This window comes from Pezoporus wallicus, unplaced genomic scaffold (genome assembly GCF_028554395.1).
Source record: "Pezoporus wallicus isolate ANWC-B61680 ecotype Strahan unplaced genomic scaffold, APGP_CSIRO_Pwel_v1 contig_818, whole genome shotgun sequence".
Taxonomy (NCBI): domain Eukaryota; kingdom Metazoa; phylum Chordata; class Aves; order Psittaciformes; family Psittacidae; genus Pezoporus; species Pezoporus wallicus.
In genome coordinates this window covers 5172898-5192187 of record NW_026636248.1, presented here as the reverse complement: position 1 = coordinate 5192187, position 19290 = coordinate 5172898, and the positions used below count along the sequence as shown (strand labels likewise).

General features: G+C 38.4%; 1 protein-coding gene across 1 annotated transcript; it reads right to left on the bottom strand.

Moving 5' to 3' along the window:
* Positions 1-1414: 1414 nt before the first annotated feature.
* VPS4B (vacuolar protein sorting 4 homolog B) lies at positions 1415-19086 on the bottom strand. Its single transcript, XM_057399382.1, has 11 exons — positions 18960-19086; positions 16361-16472; positions 14862-15012; positions 13525-13592; positions 11418-11537; positions 11036-11192; positions 9546-9694; positions 9290-9371; positions 7034-7253; positions 5487-5624; positions 1415-3704 (listed from the first exon to the last, which is right to left on the bottom strand). The coding sequence occupies exons 1-11, from the start codon at positions 18978-18980 to the stop codon at positions 3603-3605; spliced, it is 1320 nt and encodes a 439-aa protein (XP_057255365.1). The 5' UTR covers positions 18981-19086; the 3' UTR covers positions 1415-3602.
* Positions 19087-19290: the final 204 nt, after the last annotated feature.

Here is a 19290-nt window from a genome sequence, read left to right as displayed (position 1 = left end):
TGCTTATCTAATACCTGGGCTGCCATTACACAAATGCCAGGACAGAGGATGAATGAACAATTAATAGTTTTTTTTTTTTACACACCTAATTATGATGACAGAGGATTTGTGGAATAAAATATCTAGATTAAAATGCTGTTAATAAAAAGCTAAAGAAAAAATAAAGGGGAAGGCACTGGCACTATGACACAAGAGCTACAACAAAACCTACCTGTTCAAGAACAAAGGCAACAGTGTTCTGATAAGAATTAAGTATCTGTTGGAAAAGCAGCACAGCAGGAAACAAAGTCCACCATGTTCTCGCAACAGTTTACGGAAGTTACAGGAATGGCTTTAAGTCAACCATGATTACTAGGATGGATCTGGTTAAGACCAAAAACATGTATGGAAGCCAATCGTGAAACAAGCTTGTAATTCTGGAGGAAGGAAAGAGTAAACAGCACAATAAAGATGTTCCTGCATATTTCAACAAATTCAGAACTATTAGAAAGCTTCATGTCAAGATAATCCTCAGAAGTAACATGAAAAAGGTTTAGAATATTCTTATTAGGAAGAAGATTAAATAAACAGAAAAAGGAGATCAAAATGCCTGACCAGGGAACGTCCAGCAGCTTCTTTGCTTCAGTTGACAGAAAGAGCAAACTGATCAGACGCCCCTGACAGACACGAGCATGAATAACAGCTGATTCAAGAGTATCTCCCTCAGATACATGTTGTGCTCTGCTAAATAAAACAAAAGCATATTTGAAGACCAGCAGATAATTCAAAACCAAAACAAATTAAACAAAAACCTTGAAAGGAATTTGTACGGTTCGGTTGTGCTAGAGAATGACAAAACTAACAGGTAAATTAGTGAAGAAACAAGACTCGGGAATTTAAGGTCAATCAGGCAACATGTTAAAAAACACACCAAGTCAATTTACTGAGCTTTTGTAACCTGTGAGTGTATGCATTGAGATTGTGTGCCACAAGTGCCAGGAAATCCAAGAAGTTTAATGTCAATGTGAAGAAACCATCTGTAAAGAACAGCAGCACACGCACAACTGATTTAATTGACCAACTAGTTTACCCACAGGAAGGAAAACGGCATTTTTTCATATTACAGTCAGGGTAAGCAGTAACATCAGAAGTTAGGAAAAAAATGTGAGCTAACTAGCCAAAGGTGAGTCATACCTCAGACTATATAAAAAATGTACAACTAATTTATCCAGTATTTAAAGAGGGTTTGATTACGTAAAGCAAATACAACCTTTCATAAATTATTTAGAGTATTTTCAATTAACCCTGAAAACTAAGAAGTGATTTTGCAGCCCTCACCCCCCATTAGGCTATCATCTATTCTGGGATAATTTAGCTAGGTAGCTCTGGGATATACATTAATTATTTCTACCTTAAAAACACAGCAAACCATAAATTTGTCATTGTAGCTGCAATTCTAAGCAGCAATGTTTATTTGGAATATATTTCTAAAAGCAACTTTAAACATCAAACATTAGTGCTTCTGTTACAGATGTCATCCCACAACTGAGCAAGCAGCAAGGTGTAAATTTAAAACATAGAGTATACTTGCCTTCTACATTAAAGATAAGAGATTACACAGTTCAGCTTGTGGAAACTCATAGGACAAATCAGCCTACCACAAACCAAAAAAAAAGTTCCTGAGAATTTTAGGATTGCAATAAGGACTCTCATTTTAAAAAAGGTGAAGAGACAAGTACTTCAGATAGTAGCGTCGAACCTCTGAGTGAAAGCCCTGACAGTATATGGCTCATACGCTTGTGAATATTTCTAAAGTATTCACAAGAGGCAACTATGAAAAAGCAATCCTATTGCAAAGCTGTAGGATTTTACTCACCACAGTTGCCTGCACCTACACTGGAATTCCTGCCCCTTTGCCCCCAGAGAGGTCCGTAAAAAGATTTGTAGTCCACTGATTCACATTTACATATGCCAACGTAAGACAAAGGTAAAGCTGTGTATAATTGAATGATTTTGGAAAGAATGTTTCATCATGTTAGTAAATAAAAGCTCAGCACCTTGCAGATCAAAGAATTTTTAACTAAATATTTTGTTTAGCTATTAAATATAGAAACTAAAGCCTAAAAAATACTACCAAACCAAACCCAAGCAGAAAATACTTGAACATTGAAGAAACACTCAAATAACATAGCTGGTGTTGTACTCTTAACATTTTACTTAAATGAAGTACAGCAAATTTCACCTATCCTATGATTTATGAAGTACATAAAATATATACATAAAGGAAACGAAACCCCATCGAAAGATGATCATGTATGTGTATATGTACCTATAACATACACACACAAAATGTGCAAATTTCTTTTAATGCAAGTTAAACAAAGCCTATACAAGATAGAGTTGTACAACGATCCTGGAACAGAGTATCCTAAGGATGTTCTGTATCTACAGCCAGTGCAAACTTACAAGGCACAAACTCAATGCTGACATGGAAGTGTTGTAAGTCACATTCAGGCACATCTCAATTTGTATTTCTTCAGAAAGAGACCAGTGGAAGTGCTACTACTGTACTAAACTGCCAGCTTTCTCTCCAAGTTTAAGCACTAAATTGATGTAACGTATGCAACAGTTATCAGTAGAATTCTGGGTTAATTTATCACCAGAAAGTCTGTGGCTAAAACATCTGTTATACTCTCCTCGCACGTGAAAGCATGCTACTTCCCAGAATACCTCCCATACATTCTCCAAAGACTACCTACACCTTGCCAGCTTTGACATGTGGAATCTTACAGGATATTACTAATGCTTTTTTCTAACTTCAGTCAAACTCCTGCAGAAAGTAAATCAAGATTTAGAGACAACAATAAAAAAAAACAAAAACAAAAAACCTCCAAAACAAGAATAGCCAGTAAACACCTTCCCACATATTTGCATTTAACAAACTTTTGCTAAATTGCATAGTGACAGTGCGTATCAGCTAGTAAAGAGTTAAAAACAAAACCTTCCTGTTTAAGGCAAAATTCTGACACAGTATAGCAGAAAAAGCCAAATACCAGTTCCATCAGTATTTAAACAAAGTACTGGCCCACATAGTCTTACCCTCACAGTGTTTTCTCCTTACTTTAATAGCAAACCCACACTTGCCAAATGCCTGATTAGCAAATTTTGATACATTTCTCTATATGAAATGAGAGCAATTAATATGGAAGCTGATTGACTGATACTGAACACACCCAAATATGTTCTCCTCCACCTGCAAAAAGGGGTTTTTGAGCCTACTGGGAGTTTAAAACTTACTTGTACCCAGGTTTCATATAATACCTAAAATTGAACTAATGATTTAAAGTTTTCTAGCATTTAATAGACATTACCACATCACTTTGCTGTCTCACCTTAAAATTGTATTTTCATATTATTTTTCAATAGAAGACATTTAATAGACATCTGAGGAAAACAATACAATACAAAAGCTTAAGGGTCTTTGCAAAGGTACCTTGTATTCCTTCTGCAAAGTCAGAAAGGAGTGATTTTATTGGCATTTATTTGAAGTGCCATCAGTAAGGACACAAGAATACTTAAGAAAGGGAAAAAAAAAGTTCTAATGCTCCACATATATCTTTGGTTTAGCCTTCCTGACCAAAATCTTCTGTAAACTTCTTTAACTTCTCCAGGTCCTGTTCATTAACTGTTGGTTTTGTGCTAGCTAGCGACCTGAGCATATCAGCCTGTCAAAAAACAAACAAAAAAGAAAACAAGTGTTTTCAGAAGCAAGTACAGTACCACTGCTAACAATCTGGCTGCTAAGACAAATATGCATTAAAAAGCCCGTTAAAACAATATGGCCATAGGAGCTCCTATTTGCACAAGGCTTTAAGTAAGCCTAAACACTCCTGCACAGAGGCAACATTTTAGCCCTGCGAAGACAGACATCATCACTGAGTTTTCTAATAATGAAACCTCAGGTTTAGGTTTATGCCATTCATCCATTCAGGAGTTTAAAAATGAAAAATAATCAGATATTCCCATGTGCTCTTTACAGTGCAAGCATATAGAATATCCGTTTGTGATTCATTTCTAGCAAAGTCTTACTGTTCATAACCAGTAATTTGTCTCTTCAATTAAGTCAATTTCCTAGATAAATAGAAACTAGAAAATGGAGTTCAGAAAAATCACAGATCTATAAAGTTGAAAGCGGAAAACTAATCAAGTCCTAGCCAAGGGCAACTGGAAAAAAGTAATGCCTAACACCTCATATTACTATAAAATTATGAGTAAAAGCAAAAGTTAATATCATAACTAGAGATACCCTGTTTAAAAAGAATTAAAGCCTGATCTTTTTAAGGACACTTAAATATCTGTGCAATTATAGTGCATCAGTCAGAGCCTTGGTACCATTAGGAGCACACAACGTATTATGTTGAACTCCAGGAAAGACTGATTAAAGAAATCCAGATAGACCATGCAGGCAGAAGTTCCAGGGCAGGCCTGCACCTGCATATTTCCTTTTGTACTTCCTCAGTGTGCAAATATGCACAGAAAATGATTTTCTGAAATATAGTGATGGTTATATTTACAAAGCAGTGCCTACTGCTTTAGAGGTTTGTGATTTCCATTAAATAAACTCATTTCTTTCATTCGTCACAGAACTTTGCACACAAGAAATGGCAGCAGCACAGATCTGTTTATGAAGTCCTTCCCTCAAATGTAATACTGAAATTCAGAAGCTTTTTTTTTTCCCCCTCTTAGGGAAAAAATACAGAATAAGTGCCCAGCAATTATTTTTTTTAAGCAGTGAACTACAATTTCAATTTGTCTAAAAATTACATATTTTATTCCCTAGACCAAAGCAAGTATTTTAAGGTGCACAAAGAAAACACAAAAAAGAGCTGTATCACCTGTGATCAAATTTAACCAGAACTTCTATTATATCCACAATCTCTTTATATTTTAATGTTTATGCTTGCATTTATTTCATGGGCAATATTTACCTATGGCACATCACCTCCCAGTTTACACTGAATATAATTTTGCATTTCCCAGTGTCGATATTAATGCTAGAGCGACGGGAAGGAAACATGTCTTGGGGCTAAGTTCCCAAATGTTTTAAATAAATTTTAAAAAATACAAAAAAAAAAAAAAAATTGGGGGGTGGAACTAGATGATCTTAAGGTCCTTTCCAACCATAACCATTCTATGATTTTATAAATAAAAGACAAGTGAAAGAACAGTGGAAGAGCCAGATGCTGTCTATGGATAAAAAGACAGCAGCTGCATGCCTGCAGACAAGAACAATAAGAAAGAAATGCTTATCAGGGATAGAGAGCTGGCTTTTCCACAGGCTTGCCATACTATAGCACTGCGTGTTGGGAATTCAGATGTTATCTGGTATGTCCAGCATCTGTGAAAACAAACAACTCCAACTGCCTTGCATAACCATTTGAAAAAGGTTTTAAAGTCTTTTCAGAGTTCTGCAAAGCAGGAAGAAAATGGTACAAAAGACTACCTACCATGGAAACTTGAGGCTCCAGTAATTTATCACCAGGAACCTCCATCCATGTCATTTCTATGGCTCCAGGATCACCTGGGGAGCATGGGGTGAACAAATCTACCATTGTATTTGGATTAGACACTGATGGTCCTTTTACCTAGAAAAAAGAAAGTAATCAGTTTATAGGAGTTAAAATCTTAAAGACAAAACCCAGAAGCTGAACAGCATCTTTAGAGCAAAAATATTCCTTGATTTTATACAGATATATTTTATATATTGATTTTATACAGACCCATTGGGAAGACCAACCCTGGGAAAAATAAATGGTATGAATATCCTGACATCATTCCCTTTGATAATGTGCAGCTGCAGCCAGATACTTAAATTCACATAGGTCAAATCCCAGAAGAAGCTTCCTCCTAAGGTTGAGGATTTCCGTGGAAAACTAACATGCCAGGAAATCTAGTTGGAGAAGGCCACCCTTCTGAATCCCCAGTTACTTTGGGAGTTCATTCATTGCTGGTTAACAGCTTTCTGCTCAATAATTGCCCCCAAGTGTCCCTCAAGTGAAGAAGCCAGAGACAGCTAGTCCATCTTCGACATAATGCACCACAAAGCCTTGAGCGCTTCTGACACCACCTCAGCAGCACTCGAGAGAGAACAGCACCATCTAGTGGGAATTCCTTTTGGCTTCCTCCACAAACTGTGATAACCAAGGTTATTTCATTGCTCTATGCTAATCCGAGATGTGCCTCAGATTCTTCAAAATTTGAAGAAAATGCTAAAAGGTAGTAGCCCTTTAGCCTGAAATGTCATTGTCACTTAGAGTCAGCAGTGGATAAATGCCTCAGGTATTGCTGCTTACAAGACGGAAGCATCTAGAAAATCCTTGAGAGATCAAACCAGCTGCTTATTTTAAAACAAATACAGTTTAAATCTGTGTTACTCCTGAGCTGCACCCAGAATAAACTTATCAAATAATTTCAAAATACTTATTCTGTTTTTAAACTGGGAAAAGCTCCTCAAAAGCCCTGTAAAATCCGTTTGCTTAGTTTTCGTGTATCTTTAATACTGTAACAAGTAACAATGAATCAATGTTTTTACCAGAACTTTACAAGAACCTTAATTTGTCAGTTTGAAAAATATGCCAAGCAAGCAGAATGTGCATAATTATAATCCATCTGTTCCCCTGTGGATGAGGAATACATTTATTTTAAACATGGTAGAAAATCATAAAGAACCATGTAACCTGATCCAGAAATAAAGTACCTCTAACATTCCCATTTAAGTCAAACTTCAAACTGAATACTTTTAACACTACCTAGAGACATGAAGAGTTGTGAATACCCAGAAACTAGCTCCACCAGATATATGGCAGGACTGGGGGAGGTAGAGAGAAAAGAATAGAAGAAAAATACTCAAGTTCTCCCACGGTTGATAAAAAGGACACTCATAAGCATGCAATATTACCCAAAACCAAATTCAGTTTTCTTGCAAGGAACTTTCAAATTAAGACCGTTCTGAGATGAAATAACTGGAAAAAAAAAAAAAATGAATCCTACTTACTTTTTTAAAGTGAGTAGCTGACTGCACTTTTCTAACAGGCTGCATCAGTGCATCGCGTACAATGATGCTTATATCTGCACCAGAATATCCCTCAGTTTTTTCTCCAAGCTTTCGATAATCTGCTTCTGTTAGGAGATTTGGAGTCGACCCAAGGTGAAGTTTGAACATTGCAGCCCTGGCATGGTCTTCAGGTAAAGGAATATAAATACGCTTCTCAAACCTGGTTTAAAAACAAAACCCAAAATGTTCTACAGATGCTAGCTCATGCAGGTGCATGGTGGAAAGAAGCTTATGCAAATAAATACAGTTTGGCCCTAAGAGTATTAGAAAGAAGCAGTTTCAATATTATAAACCTTTAAAAAACCCACACACTTAAGGACAATATTCAACAATGTGTTCACATAAATAAATCCGTAGCTAGCATAAGATAACATCCAGAGCAGAGCAACTACTTCCTTTCTATGACAAAGATCTCTTCAGACTGAAGTTTGTCCAGATTCTCTCCAGTAGTTTGTTTTAAAAGAAAAAACTGGGGGGAAAAAGTCTTCAAGTGTTGAAGTACATTTGAGCATTTTCACACTCAAAGAACTCTCTGATAGCAAGCTGACACAACCACTTTCTACAGTCTCCAATTAAAGGAAAGCTCATAGTTGGAAGCAAATTTGAAGTCATTCTGAATACAGCTGTCAGTACAAAATATTGATAACTGCAGTTCTTCCTTTGAAACAGCTTTTGTTCTCACTATGGGGATTACCTCCCACCAACGAAGTAAGAGTGACTCCGAAGTCTAGAATACAGTTAACTTGATATACATGACAAAACAGGTGAAATTCATGAAAAATTAATTTGATTATTGCCATTGCTGCACAAGTTCCTTTAAGTCTTATGGATATGAGTTAGAGAGCTACTCTTTCAGACTGCAGAGAATCCCAGAATGATTTGGGCTGGAAGGGACCTTAAAGAACATCTGTTTCCAACTCCCCTGCCATGGGCAGGAACACCTTCCCCTAGATCAGGCTGCTCCAAGCTCCAACTTGGCCTTTAACACTGCAGGGATGGGGCAGCTGCAGATTCTCTGGGCAACCTGTACCAGTGCATCACCACCCTCATCATTAAGACTTCTTCCTCCAATGTAGATCTATGCTTTTTCATTTTAAAACTGTTGCCGGTTTTCCGGTCACTACAGACTTTGGTAAAAAAGAAAAAGTGTCAAACAACCCCCTCCCCCCCCAACCATCTCTCCATCTTTCTTAAAAGCCCCTTTTATATATAGAAAGGCTGCTCTACTGTCTCCCTGGAATCTTGTCTCCTCCATGCTGAACAAAGCCCAACTCTCTCAGCCTTTCTTCACAGGAGAGGTGTTCAGCCCTCACTGATTATCTCCATGGTGTACTATCACTCTGTCTTCCACTGTGGACCCCAGTGCTGGAATTTCAAGAATGACTTGAAATTTTAAGCAACATATTCACCTCTAAATCTGTCTCACACAAAACTATAGTCATATAGGTTAGAAGCAACCTCTGGGGGTCACCTGGTTCAACCTCTAATCAAAGTGTGATTAGCTTCAATGAAGTATATGAATAAGGTCAGTGACAGTCACAAAAAAAAAAGGTAGTATTTCTTTAGCCCACAAAAATTACCATTATCCAAGCTGTGTCCTCATCACAACATAGTTCTATTTGTCACATAGCTGTAATTTTTCCTCTGCTGCTCTGCAGCTCAAAGAAAGATCCAGCTAGTCAAATACAGGTATGGAAGCTCTTTATCTACAGAAGAGCATTTAAAACATGCACCAAAAGATCACAAATTATGCCTGACCAGCAGAAAACCATGGTGTTTCTGTGTAACATAAAGGTACATTTCCATGAAAGAACTCAAGCTACACAACAGTTTAACAGCTGGAAAGGAAAGCTTTACTCACTCTTGCCCTTCTGAAGTGCGTTTTTTGTAACTTGTCCCCCAAGCCCAGCAGAAAACCAGCCAATAAGGAAACAGAATAGTTTTCTGCTTGCTCAAGCACAATCATCTAAACAAAGAAAATCAAATAAACTATAGGGCCAATATAAGAGTGAACAACCTACCTCTTTAAAGGGGTGAGGGGCTATTAGTTTTGCTCAGTCCACCTCATGGAATTGAGTTGTAGAACATTAGCTATGTCTGCAAACATGAGCTGGATTACTACCTGAAGCAATCTCAGATTGAACCCTCACAAAAGTTGCAAATTTCATACCATAAAAAAAAAAAATGCCATCATACCTTCTCCTGATAGCAGAATCCAAAACCCAGGGTATGTTTGTTGCTCCCAAGACCAAGATTCCGTCATTGTCAATACCAACCCCTGTATCAGGGCAGACACCATTTTACATGTTAGATAATAAACAGAGACTGGTTTAAAATGTCATGAAAACTTAACAGGGTGCAACTGCAGATCTTTTACATGTTTTCATGCAAGCTGCCCTTACCATATGTATCTTAATTCCTCTGACTGATTCTGAAAACCAAGTAAACTTACCTTGCATCTGGACTAGAAATTCTGTTTTTATCCGTCTGGCAGCCTCACTTTCATTTTCACTTCTTGACCCGCAGAGGGAATCTATCTCATCAATGAAGATAATAGAAGGTTTGTTTTCTCTGGCAAGCTGGAACAAGTTTTTCACTAATCTTAAAAAAGGAAACAGCTTCAGTTATCTTAATGATTACACCAGTGAAAACACATAACTTGAGATTACGATACAGTCACTTCCTTTAGAGAAAGCTGAAAAAAAAAGTATTAATATAAAGCTACTCAAACTATATAATATTCTTCCAGCTCCAAGTCTCAGCATTTTACTGAGTGAATAGCCGAGCATAAAGGTTTTGCAAGAAAAGGCCCTTTTTCAGTTTACATTTGTACAAGACAACCTGGAGTATACAAAACCACCACCCCAGGCAGATTGGAAAGAACACTGTGTTCTCTTATTTAACATCAGGGGCTGGAACTAGATGATCTTAAGGTCCTTTCCAACCCTAACTATTCTATGATCGTAACCTAATGTTATTAACATATCTTCCCAAGTTAAAAAGGAAAATAAGTAAGAATATGCTGGGAAATCCTTAACATCACCAACACTAAATGTCAGGCAACAGTCTCAAATGAAGTTAAGCAGAAAAAATGCCAAGCTGGATTCAAGTTCTGTATTCCTTTCGCAGAGGAGAAAAGCAGCTTAAGCTTTCCAGCTTTGTGGGAAAAAATCCAGTTCAAACACTTAACAGCCTTTCTTCCTCATCCTATCAACTTTAATGTTACTCTGTTGTCCACACTTCAAACTATCAAAGCATGGTTTTGGCAAGTGTTCTTATCATCACATGGAAGTCCTTTTTTTACAGCAATCGCAGACTTCTTTCCTAATTTGGCAAGTTTTCACTGGAAGCCTAGACTTCTAGACCAGAGCCAACATGTCACTTTAGGTTTCCTGGTGGTCTTAACATAATACATAGTAACAAGTGAAGAGTTAGCATTGGAAACCATGAAATTCTTTTTCATGGCCGCTCCTCTTTTCCAACCTATTTTTGCAAGTCTCTTAGATTCGTGATACTGCTTGAAATCAGAATAAAGAAAAACTCCTCCATATGGACAAAAACATGTCACGTGTTAACAGCACAGCTGCTTAGAGAGATGAGTGGGGAGAGGCCATGAGGTAGAGTACCCCAACACTCCAGACTGATGTAGTGTGCATTAGAGCCAAGCACAGGAGAATGAGCTCCACAGTGCTCCTGAAACCCTTCTGAGCTAGTTTTAAAAAAATATCTAGAGTACTGAAGAGAGGTCCAGCTGCAGCAGTACAAAACACAGAACATAGTATCTTTCCATGGCACTTCAGCATGAAACATAGAAACACCTGAAGTTTGTTTTTAAAGACATCACCCTCCACTCAAACTCAATTTCTTCACAGCAACTTATCTAGCTTTATGTTAATTTCTTCTTGCCAGTGATTTCCTGGACCTCTGGCAACTCCAACTTACTTTTCACTTTCACCTAACCACTTTGATACAAGGTCAGAGGAAGATACTGAGAAGAAGGTAGAGTTGTTTGCTTCTGTTGCCACAGCTTTTGCTAAATAAGACTTTCCTGTCCCTGGTGGTCCAAACAGCAAAATCCCTCTCCAGGGTGTTCGTTTTCCTGGAAGAGAGAAAACATCAGCCTTCAAAATACTGTAAAAAGACTGAAACTATTTTTCTGATTAAGTCCTTTTAATTTACTAAAGAGGTTTTTCCATATCTACCCTGATCACAATCCCTTTGTTAAAAACTCAGCTCGAGTCTCTGATACATTGGTACAACACTCTTCTCAGCCCCCAGTGCTACTCCAGACTGGCTGATAGCAAATAAATGCTGTAATTCTGACCTGTAAATAGGTGTGGAAATTTAATGGGCAAGATCACTGCTTCTTTAAGTGCTTCTTTGGCACCTTCGAGGCCAGCAACATCACTCCATTTGACATTTGGTCGTTCCATAACAATTGCTCCTATAAGGAAAGATTGTATAAGTTAGGGATGCACATACCTACTTAGGGATGCACATACAACTTCAATAAAGTCCATTTTGGGGAAAGAAAAAAAAAAGATTAAAAAATTAAGAAATCTATGCCCATGTCCATAATGAATAAAAACAAGGTACTTCAAAGTAGATATAAACGCTAAGTCAAATAGATGTTATTTCTACAGACATCTATAATGTTGTTTTACCCCATTAAGCCATGGATAATCAGAATACTCAAGAATTAGTAGAGGTACTGCAATGGCTAAAGCTAGTCTGTAACTGACCAGCAAATGTGCATTTAGTAGTCACAGAGGAGTACCTTCTCCAGTAGGTACACAGGTACCATCTCTACACTAAACCACCATTGTACTTCCTAAAAAATTTGAAATTTCATTTTAAACAAGGGAAGCAATGCAGCTGCACTAGCCCAGTATTTATAAGACTCTCTGGCAGATGAAGTAACTTGTTGGGTATCTCCAGATATGCAGCAAACAACTGGATCATCTACTGGTAAAAAGCTTCAAGATCTAGGTCTGAAAGAATCAGAAAGGTTATACGCAGCGTGCTTAGCTGCAGAGTGTCGTAGTCTAGCCACATTCTCTCAGTTTATCACCAAGTCCCATCTTGCTTGATCAACAACGTCAGTTTGACTTTAGCCAACTGAACTGTAATTTAACCTTCTCTTCAGACTTCACACTGGTTAGCCTGACATACTAAAAATTATTTTGTCTTGATTACTTTTAGATGGGAAGATGGGACAAGGCAGCAATATTAAATACAGGAAAGTTCTGTAGCTGTTGTGGGAAGCAAAATAAAACTGAGTAATCTGAAAGCTGTCCAGAGCTTGTATTACCCAAGTAACAGACTCCTGTGTTAAGATTCAAGGTACCAAGGATCTCGCATTTCAGGCTTTCAAGCAATCAAATGCATAAGCAAGAAAACTGTCACTTTATAGGAGGTATCAAAAAAGTGGTGGATGCAAGAAACTTTTTTGAAATAAGAAATGAGGTCAGATTCATGTGCAAAGAAACAAACCCTTTATAGTGAGAGGCAGCTCATCATTTTACTGTCATTTTAAAGCATAGGAAACTGTCCCACATAACTATGCATAGGATTAAGTGAACATGCAGAGAAGCATAAAAGGTGCAGTTTCCAAAAATGATACAAGAGCTCCTGAAGGCTATTACAAATATTGTATCAAATATGATACAATAGTTCCTGAAAATACATGGGCAGAGAGATCTGGTAAATGCATTTGATCTTTGTTACACTGAAAAACAGAGCGGAGAATAATGAAGTTTCTTCAGATCCATAAGCACTTTCTGGCAGGGAAGCTCTGAACAATTCTTCACCATTAAAGGGTAATAAATACCAAGTAAAGCCTCTTTTTTTACTGTGTACAAAACAACTGGTAGCTGCTATACACTGAACTCAAATGCTGCATACAGTCAGTGATACACCAAACTATTATTTACACAACTGGGAGAACATCAACACTGCATATGAGAAAATGCTGCCCATTACTATAAATAGGCAAGAATCCATGTTCTCAACTCCTAAACTTGAGCATAAGCTTTTGTGAAAATGTTCCTGCTTATACTGTTTGTATGTCTGTTACCTTAGCCTCTAGGCAATACTCTAATGCACTTAAGAGTAAAAAATACTGATTCAGTTTAGCCAACAGCTACGTGGAATTTTGCAACTTCTCCCATTGGAAAATGCTATCCTGATAAATGGTACAATTTTAACATGAAGTACAGCATACAGGAGATACATTTCAACATTGTCATTTTATGACTTCATAGCATGCAAACCCATACTTCCAGAAATATTATGCTTTTGCATGTGAAAAGTGCATACTAGCTGAGCCACTTACAGACAGGTAGTTAATCCATAACATTTAGGTGACAAAAATACAGAACTTGTTTGACTGAAACCCCCGCTATTTGAAGAAAAGAATACTTCAAAATTACCCTGAAGTTGATTCTGTAGCTTCTTTTTTTCAGGATCCTCTGACTCCCCTTCCCCATCACTGTCATTCCTGATTTGAACAAGAAAAAATGTTGAAATACAATAAAAGAGACTGCTGTCTTTGGATAAAAATTAGAATGCAAATAGCAGGAAAACTACCAGGCTAAGGAATGAAAGAAACCTTGTAAAGCCTTCAGATCTCTACAAGTTCACATCATTGTACTACCGGTTTTCTACACCGCATTCTTCCTAATTCACCCTCCTCACCATTTCAACTTCCTCTTACCAGTCTGAGCCCTCTTAACATACCTCTACATGCTTTGAGCCAGCCGTTAGAAAACAAAAGCTCTTGTAGAAAGCAATATGAAAGTGCTAAAATGGTTTCATTTTAGCCATTGGCTCTTGTCCCCTACCTGGAATTGCAACAGGACTTGGTCAATTCCATCTAGTATTATTACACCCTCATCTTTTCAGAGCAAAGGAAACTGAAAGTTAAAGAAGAATAAAAGGAGACTAGATAGTGAACAGTTGGAGAGGAGGTCATGAAATACATGTAGCCTCTGTGATGTTATCAGCTCCTTCGATTATAAACCAGCAGAACACAGTACAGCTCAAAAAATAAAACTGATGAGACAAGTAGACAATGAAGGAGACTGAAAATCAGGTGAAGTTTCAAAGAGACAACTTAGTAACTGTAGCTGTTCAGCACTGCTAAAAAGGGCAATCCGCTAAAAGGCATCATCCTGAACCCTTTCTCTCTCTCCTATCCCCTTAAAGGCAGCAGCAAATGCAAAAGAAGCTCTGCTTGTTCAGGTGGCTCCACTTGTCCATCTCTGATATGCAAAATCAAAAACAAATCTAATACAAGGAAAGCAGCAGAAAGTCTGGGCAGCAGCAAGGCATTAGGGTGATTCAGACCATCTCACAGAACTTCACCCTACATAGAGCTTTGCACCTGTTATCAACTGTGAGACACATCAAACTCAGGCCCCAGTAATCATGAGTCTGAACTTATTTCCTAGCAAGTATTTAAATGTAGAAAAAATTTAAGAGACATCAGACTCTTTGCCTTTAAATCTAGTAATTACGTGTTAGTCTGAAACAGCTCTTATTCTTCACTGAATTTCCTATGCAAATGATCACACAGTTTAGTAAACAAGCACAGAAATTCCTGTGATGCTAATTCATGTTATTTTTCTTCTATTAGCCTGCTGTATTTCAGCATTAGTAGTCATCCAAAGCATTTCAAAAATACTAATTAAAATTATCTTTGAAGAGTTGAATTCTAGCATAAGCTGAGTTCAGGAAGTATTTTGCTTTACCTTCTGCAAAAACATACCCTTTTCCATCAGCAGGACCAGACTCTTTAACTGGTTTTGGTGCAGCTTTTTCTCTCTTTTTCAGATATTCTTTCAGCTGTTCTGCTCTGTCCAAGTATTCTCTACATTTCATTCTAATGCTCTGTTTTGCTTTATCACCCTGTGCTTCATCTAAGAGTTTAAAGAGAAACAATGCCTTGTTAACAGCAAAACACATGTGTATCAATCAGAAAACAAGACAATCTCTGCTGTCTTTATGTCTTATCAATATACTTCTCTCAGGGCTCACCACATAACTGAACACCTCAACTACTTTTTTTGCCATTATATCATAGAAAGAAATGACAGAAAGTCATCACCTACCAGAAAACAAATATACACCTGAACATTAAAATTTGACTGTAAAGGATTAAAGATAATGGCACTGGAAGCTTTACTGTCAACCTTTAAAGCTATACATTGCCTTAACTAATTTCTTAAAATACCTCATTAAGAAGCTGCTTGTACTAAGCAATTTTTCTTTAGAATTATACTTTATTTTTCCATAGCCTACCAATTTTAAAAGATGTTCATGTCAAAGAAAAAAATTACATAAAACATCTGAAGGAGTTAAGTTCAACAGCCACACTTTTCTCTTAGCCATTATCACAGTATTTCGAATCAGTAATTAAAATTTAACATTAGATTTGTGTTAAGTTTCAAAAAATATATCAGCATTGTCAAAAGCACAGCAAGTGACATTCCGATAAAAGTCTGTAAGATATAAATGGATAGGAACTGATAAACACAAATTACCTAAGTGATTATAAAGAAAATAGTGGTGGGTTTTTGTTTTCCAAATCACGGAGATCTGCAAGTGCACTTATGTCAGGAGTGTTACCCTAGCCCACTTAGATTAGGGCTGTACCTACATTAAGAAAGCTTACTCCTTGCATACAAATACTGGACATGACACAAAAGATACAGAGAAGCATGAAAAGGCATAAAATAATGAGAATATGGAAACTGAAGAAAAAATACAACATACAAATCCATCTCATACATTTTGCTGGACAAGATGAACAGCAGACTATAACATTAAGAAAAATGCCAGCAGAGAGGTTGTAGAAAAGCAACCAGCATGAATTAGGGAACAAAAAACCACTCTGTAGATACAAAGACTGCTTGTGTAACACGTGGTTTTTCAGCACAACAGAAATTCAGGGATCCCTGTACTTATTACATTTTCCTGTGCAGTGGCCTGCCTGACACACTGCTACAAAAGTCCAGAGGAGACACAGCAACCCCCTGCCTCCCTGTCTAAACCAAAACACAAGTAAAAATAATCCGATTACTTACAAGAATGGAGCAAGCACACAACATGGTAAAAGCAAAAGCTGCAAAATATATGACCTCAGTCAAACTACAATTACCGATTGACAATGATAGTAAAAATTTAAGTAATTATGTCAACATATGAGATTACGCTGTACAATGAGAGTGCTAAACTCTACTTAACCATCTAATACATTACACTTACATTTAATAATATGGAGAAAATACTGCACAGCATGTTGGTACAAGAGGAGGGCTTCCTCATAGTTTCCTGCTTTATCTTCTTGCGCTGCCTTGCTAGCAAGGTCTATTGCTTTCTGTAATACAAGCAAATAATTAAGTGCTACATGAGAGCACAATGCATGACCAAAGAGACATTTTAAGCTGTTGCTATGTTTTCTGATAGCCAGCTTTTCCACTTTTCAATATTTACCCCCAAAAAACTTGAAGGCAAATGACTGCAAGTCTTACATGTGCTTTGTATGTGTCACAATGTTTCTATCCATTAATAACACTGATTAACAAACTGCTGAAATTTACTAGCACACGAAAAAGTGTAAATGAGAAGAACTGTGTAGTAAGCTGGAACTACTACTGGTTTGTCTATGCACTTTACCTTACCAATCTCTTGCATTTATAATGGAAAGATTTGGAAATCCATTCTAAGGGTTTTTTTAAATCACAGACCCAGACGCTTTGAACTAGGACTGACAACATCCGCAAGCTCTGTCAACAGAGTCAATACAGGAAGTACATGATTACAATGCACTATCACACTTCCAGTCCTATACTGGGAGACATCTTCAAATACATTTGTTTGGCTTCTCTAGAAGGACTTAGGTTCTTGATATCCAAGTGAGAGATACTAATCAACACTACAGTGGGAGGGGAGAAAAAAAAAAAACACCAGACAGAGGATGTGCCCAAATCACGAGCATCAAGAAAAGTTCTAGGAGTTACAAATGGATTTTTCATTTATTTCTTGGGCTAGTTTCAAATAAAACTGTGATCTAACCCATTCAGTGTACTGCATACACTGACCTGTGGATTTGTTGGTATCACCGTTACTCTTTTGCTCTTAAGTGCTTATTACCTTTTATTACACTTTCCTCCTTGGAATGCCTATACCACTTCAGGACAATTAAAACTGTCAGTGTGAATGACTAGTTCATGTAAGTTTAAAACAGGCAGTCATTTAGCCAAAGTTACCCAACATTAACTAAATTTTCTATAGCCCCACAAGTATTTTTCCACATCAGGTCAATTCATTTTCCTAAGCAGTGTTAGTATGCTCAGTATGATTATGGCAATGTTCAGGAGCAAGGTGGAGAGTTTCAACTACGGCAAGGAGTATTCATTAGACATTCCAGTACAGATACTCTTGCAGCTATCCGGACACTCAGACATGCTTCAGGCAAAACAAAACTAATAAACAGTGGCCATGAAAAAAGAAATAACAAAATCTCTCATTCTATTGTTCCGTGTTGTGTCTTGGAAGCAAAGATCATCTCAACAGATCTACCTGAAATCATAGAACAAGTTATTTAAAAACAATGATCCAGTAAAGTGGACTATACAGCTCTGCTGTGGCAAGTGCTGGAACACTGTAAGCATCTGTTTCTTTGGAACAGAATTTCAGTCTTCCCTTTTTGGGGAAACCATAAGCTGATAAGCAGCTTACCACATACAACTGGGCAATCCCCTCCTTGCTGCTCATGCTGTGCTGGCTCTGTTTGGCCCCTCTAGACACCATTCAAATCAGCAAAAGAGCAAAATTTATTCCAGAACTAGAAGATACTTCCTTAAAGTTCTTAAGTACCTTTGACTACCACAGAACAGTCCAACAGTTCCTGGCTACAGTACAACAAAGTGATGCATGTGACACTAAATCCAAAGAATAAATGGCAAAGACCACCTGCTAAAATGGAAATGTGAGAAAACAGAGCATGTTGCAGCCCTCTGAAATAGAAAAAAAGTCTACATGATGTAAGGGCTGGTTTTGGTATACTCTGCTTTTGTAAATACCAAAGACTATTACTTGGGTATTAGATTCTCAGTCCTAGTACTTTATTACATTAGCTGGCATCTTAATCTGCTACTGCGAAGCTCAACACTGCTATCAAACAGGAAATAGTTTATTAGAAAGTTGCATGAACCACAGCATAGATGTCCAGCTCTAACTATCCATGAGGCGCAAATTCTATTTATCAGGCTGTGGTTTGATAGTTTGATGAACATCATCATCAGAAAGAACATGAGATCTTAAACAGGTTTCATCCTCTGTTTATTCTAGACCCTGCAGTACCTCCCTCAGCTTTGCCAGTGTAAGCACCACACAGCCGTAATGAGCTTAAGGAAATGATCATGGTTCAAAACAGCTGAAGAGACAATGACTGTTTCTAACACAGGTCATTGCTGCCTTGCCAAACAGCCACAGAACAAATTATACAGCCCCAACCGAGGGCTGGCACAAACAGTAAACAGAGCAGGCAAAAACTTCCTACAGTCGTTAGCCTTAGAAAAACCCTAAGCCAAACTACGCACCTAGCCCACAAAAGGCAACCGCATTTCCCAGGTGGACACCAGGCCCCGCCGCTCCAGCGGGGCCCACTGCCCGCTGTCAGCGGAGGCCCGTACTGACCAGAGGACTGATCCGCAGCCTCTATTACTTGCCGAGTCCCTTCGACACCTCCCGCGGCTGCCGGCCCCGCCAGCTGAGCCGTCTGCGCTCCCTATCCCCCCACCCCGCCCGCAGGCCCGGCGCAGAGCCACCCCAGCCGCCCCAGGAAGGCGCGTCGCTCTACCTGCATGTTGGGGCTCGCCATAGCGCAGCTACGGGGGATCCCTGGAGAAGAGAGAGCAGGCCCACGGGTGCCGGTGGGGAAGCCCCCCTCGACCCACAGCGCCGAAACCGCGGCCTCCTCCCCCAGACACTTCCGCACCCCAACACCCACCGACCGACCCGCTTCCGGGCACTCCCCTAGCGTCATGACATGCGCCGCACCGCGCGTCCGGGTAGCTCTGCCCTGCCACGGGGAGCATTACGCGCATGCGTACCCCTTGCCTAGCGTTGTAGGGTAGTGTTGCTGTGTGCGTTGGTCCAGTAAAGCGTTAAAAGGCTGTTGCTGGTTTGGG

Bases quoted from the DNA above. Each gene is read 5' to 3' on its own strand.
- VPS4B (XM_057399382.1), bottom strand. From the start codon at position 18,980: ATGGCGAGCCCCAACATGCAG. The intron at 15,013-16,360 runs GTAAGTGTAATG...TTAAACTCTTAG, and splicing joins TTTTCTCCATATTATTAAAT to ATGAAGCACAGGGTGATAAA. The intron at 11,193-11,417 runs GTCAGAATTACA...TCTCTCTTCCAG, and splicing joins ATTTCCACACCTATTTACAG to GAAAACGAACACCCTGGAGA.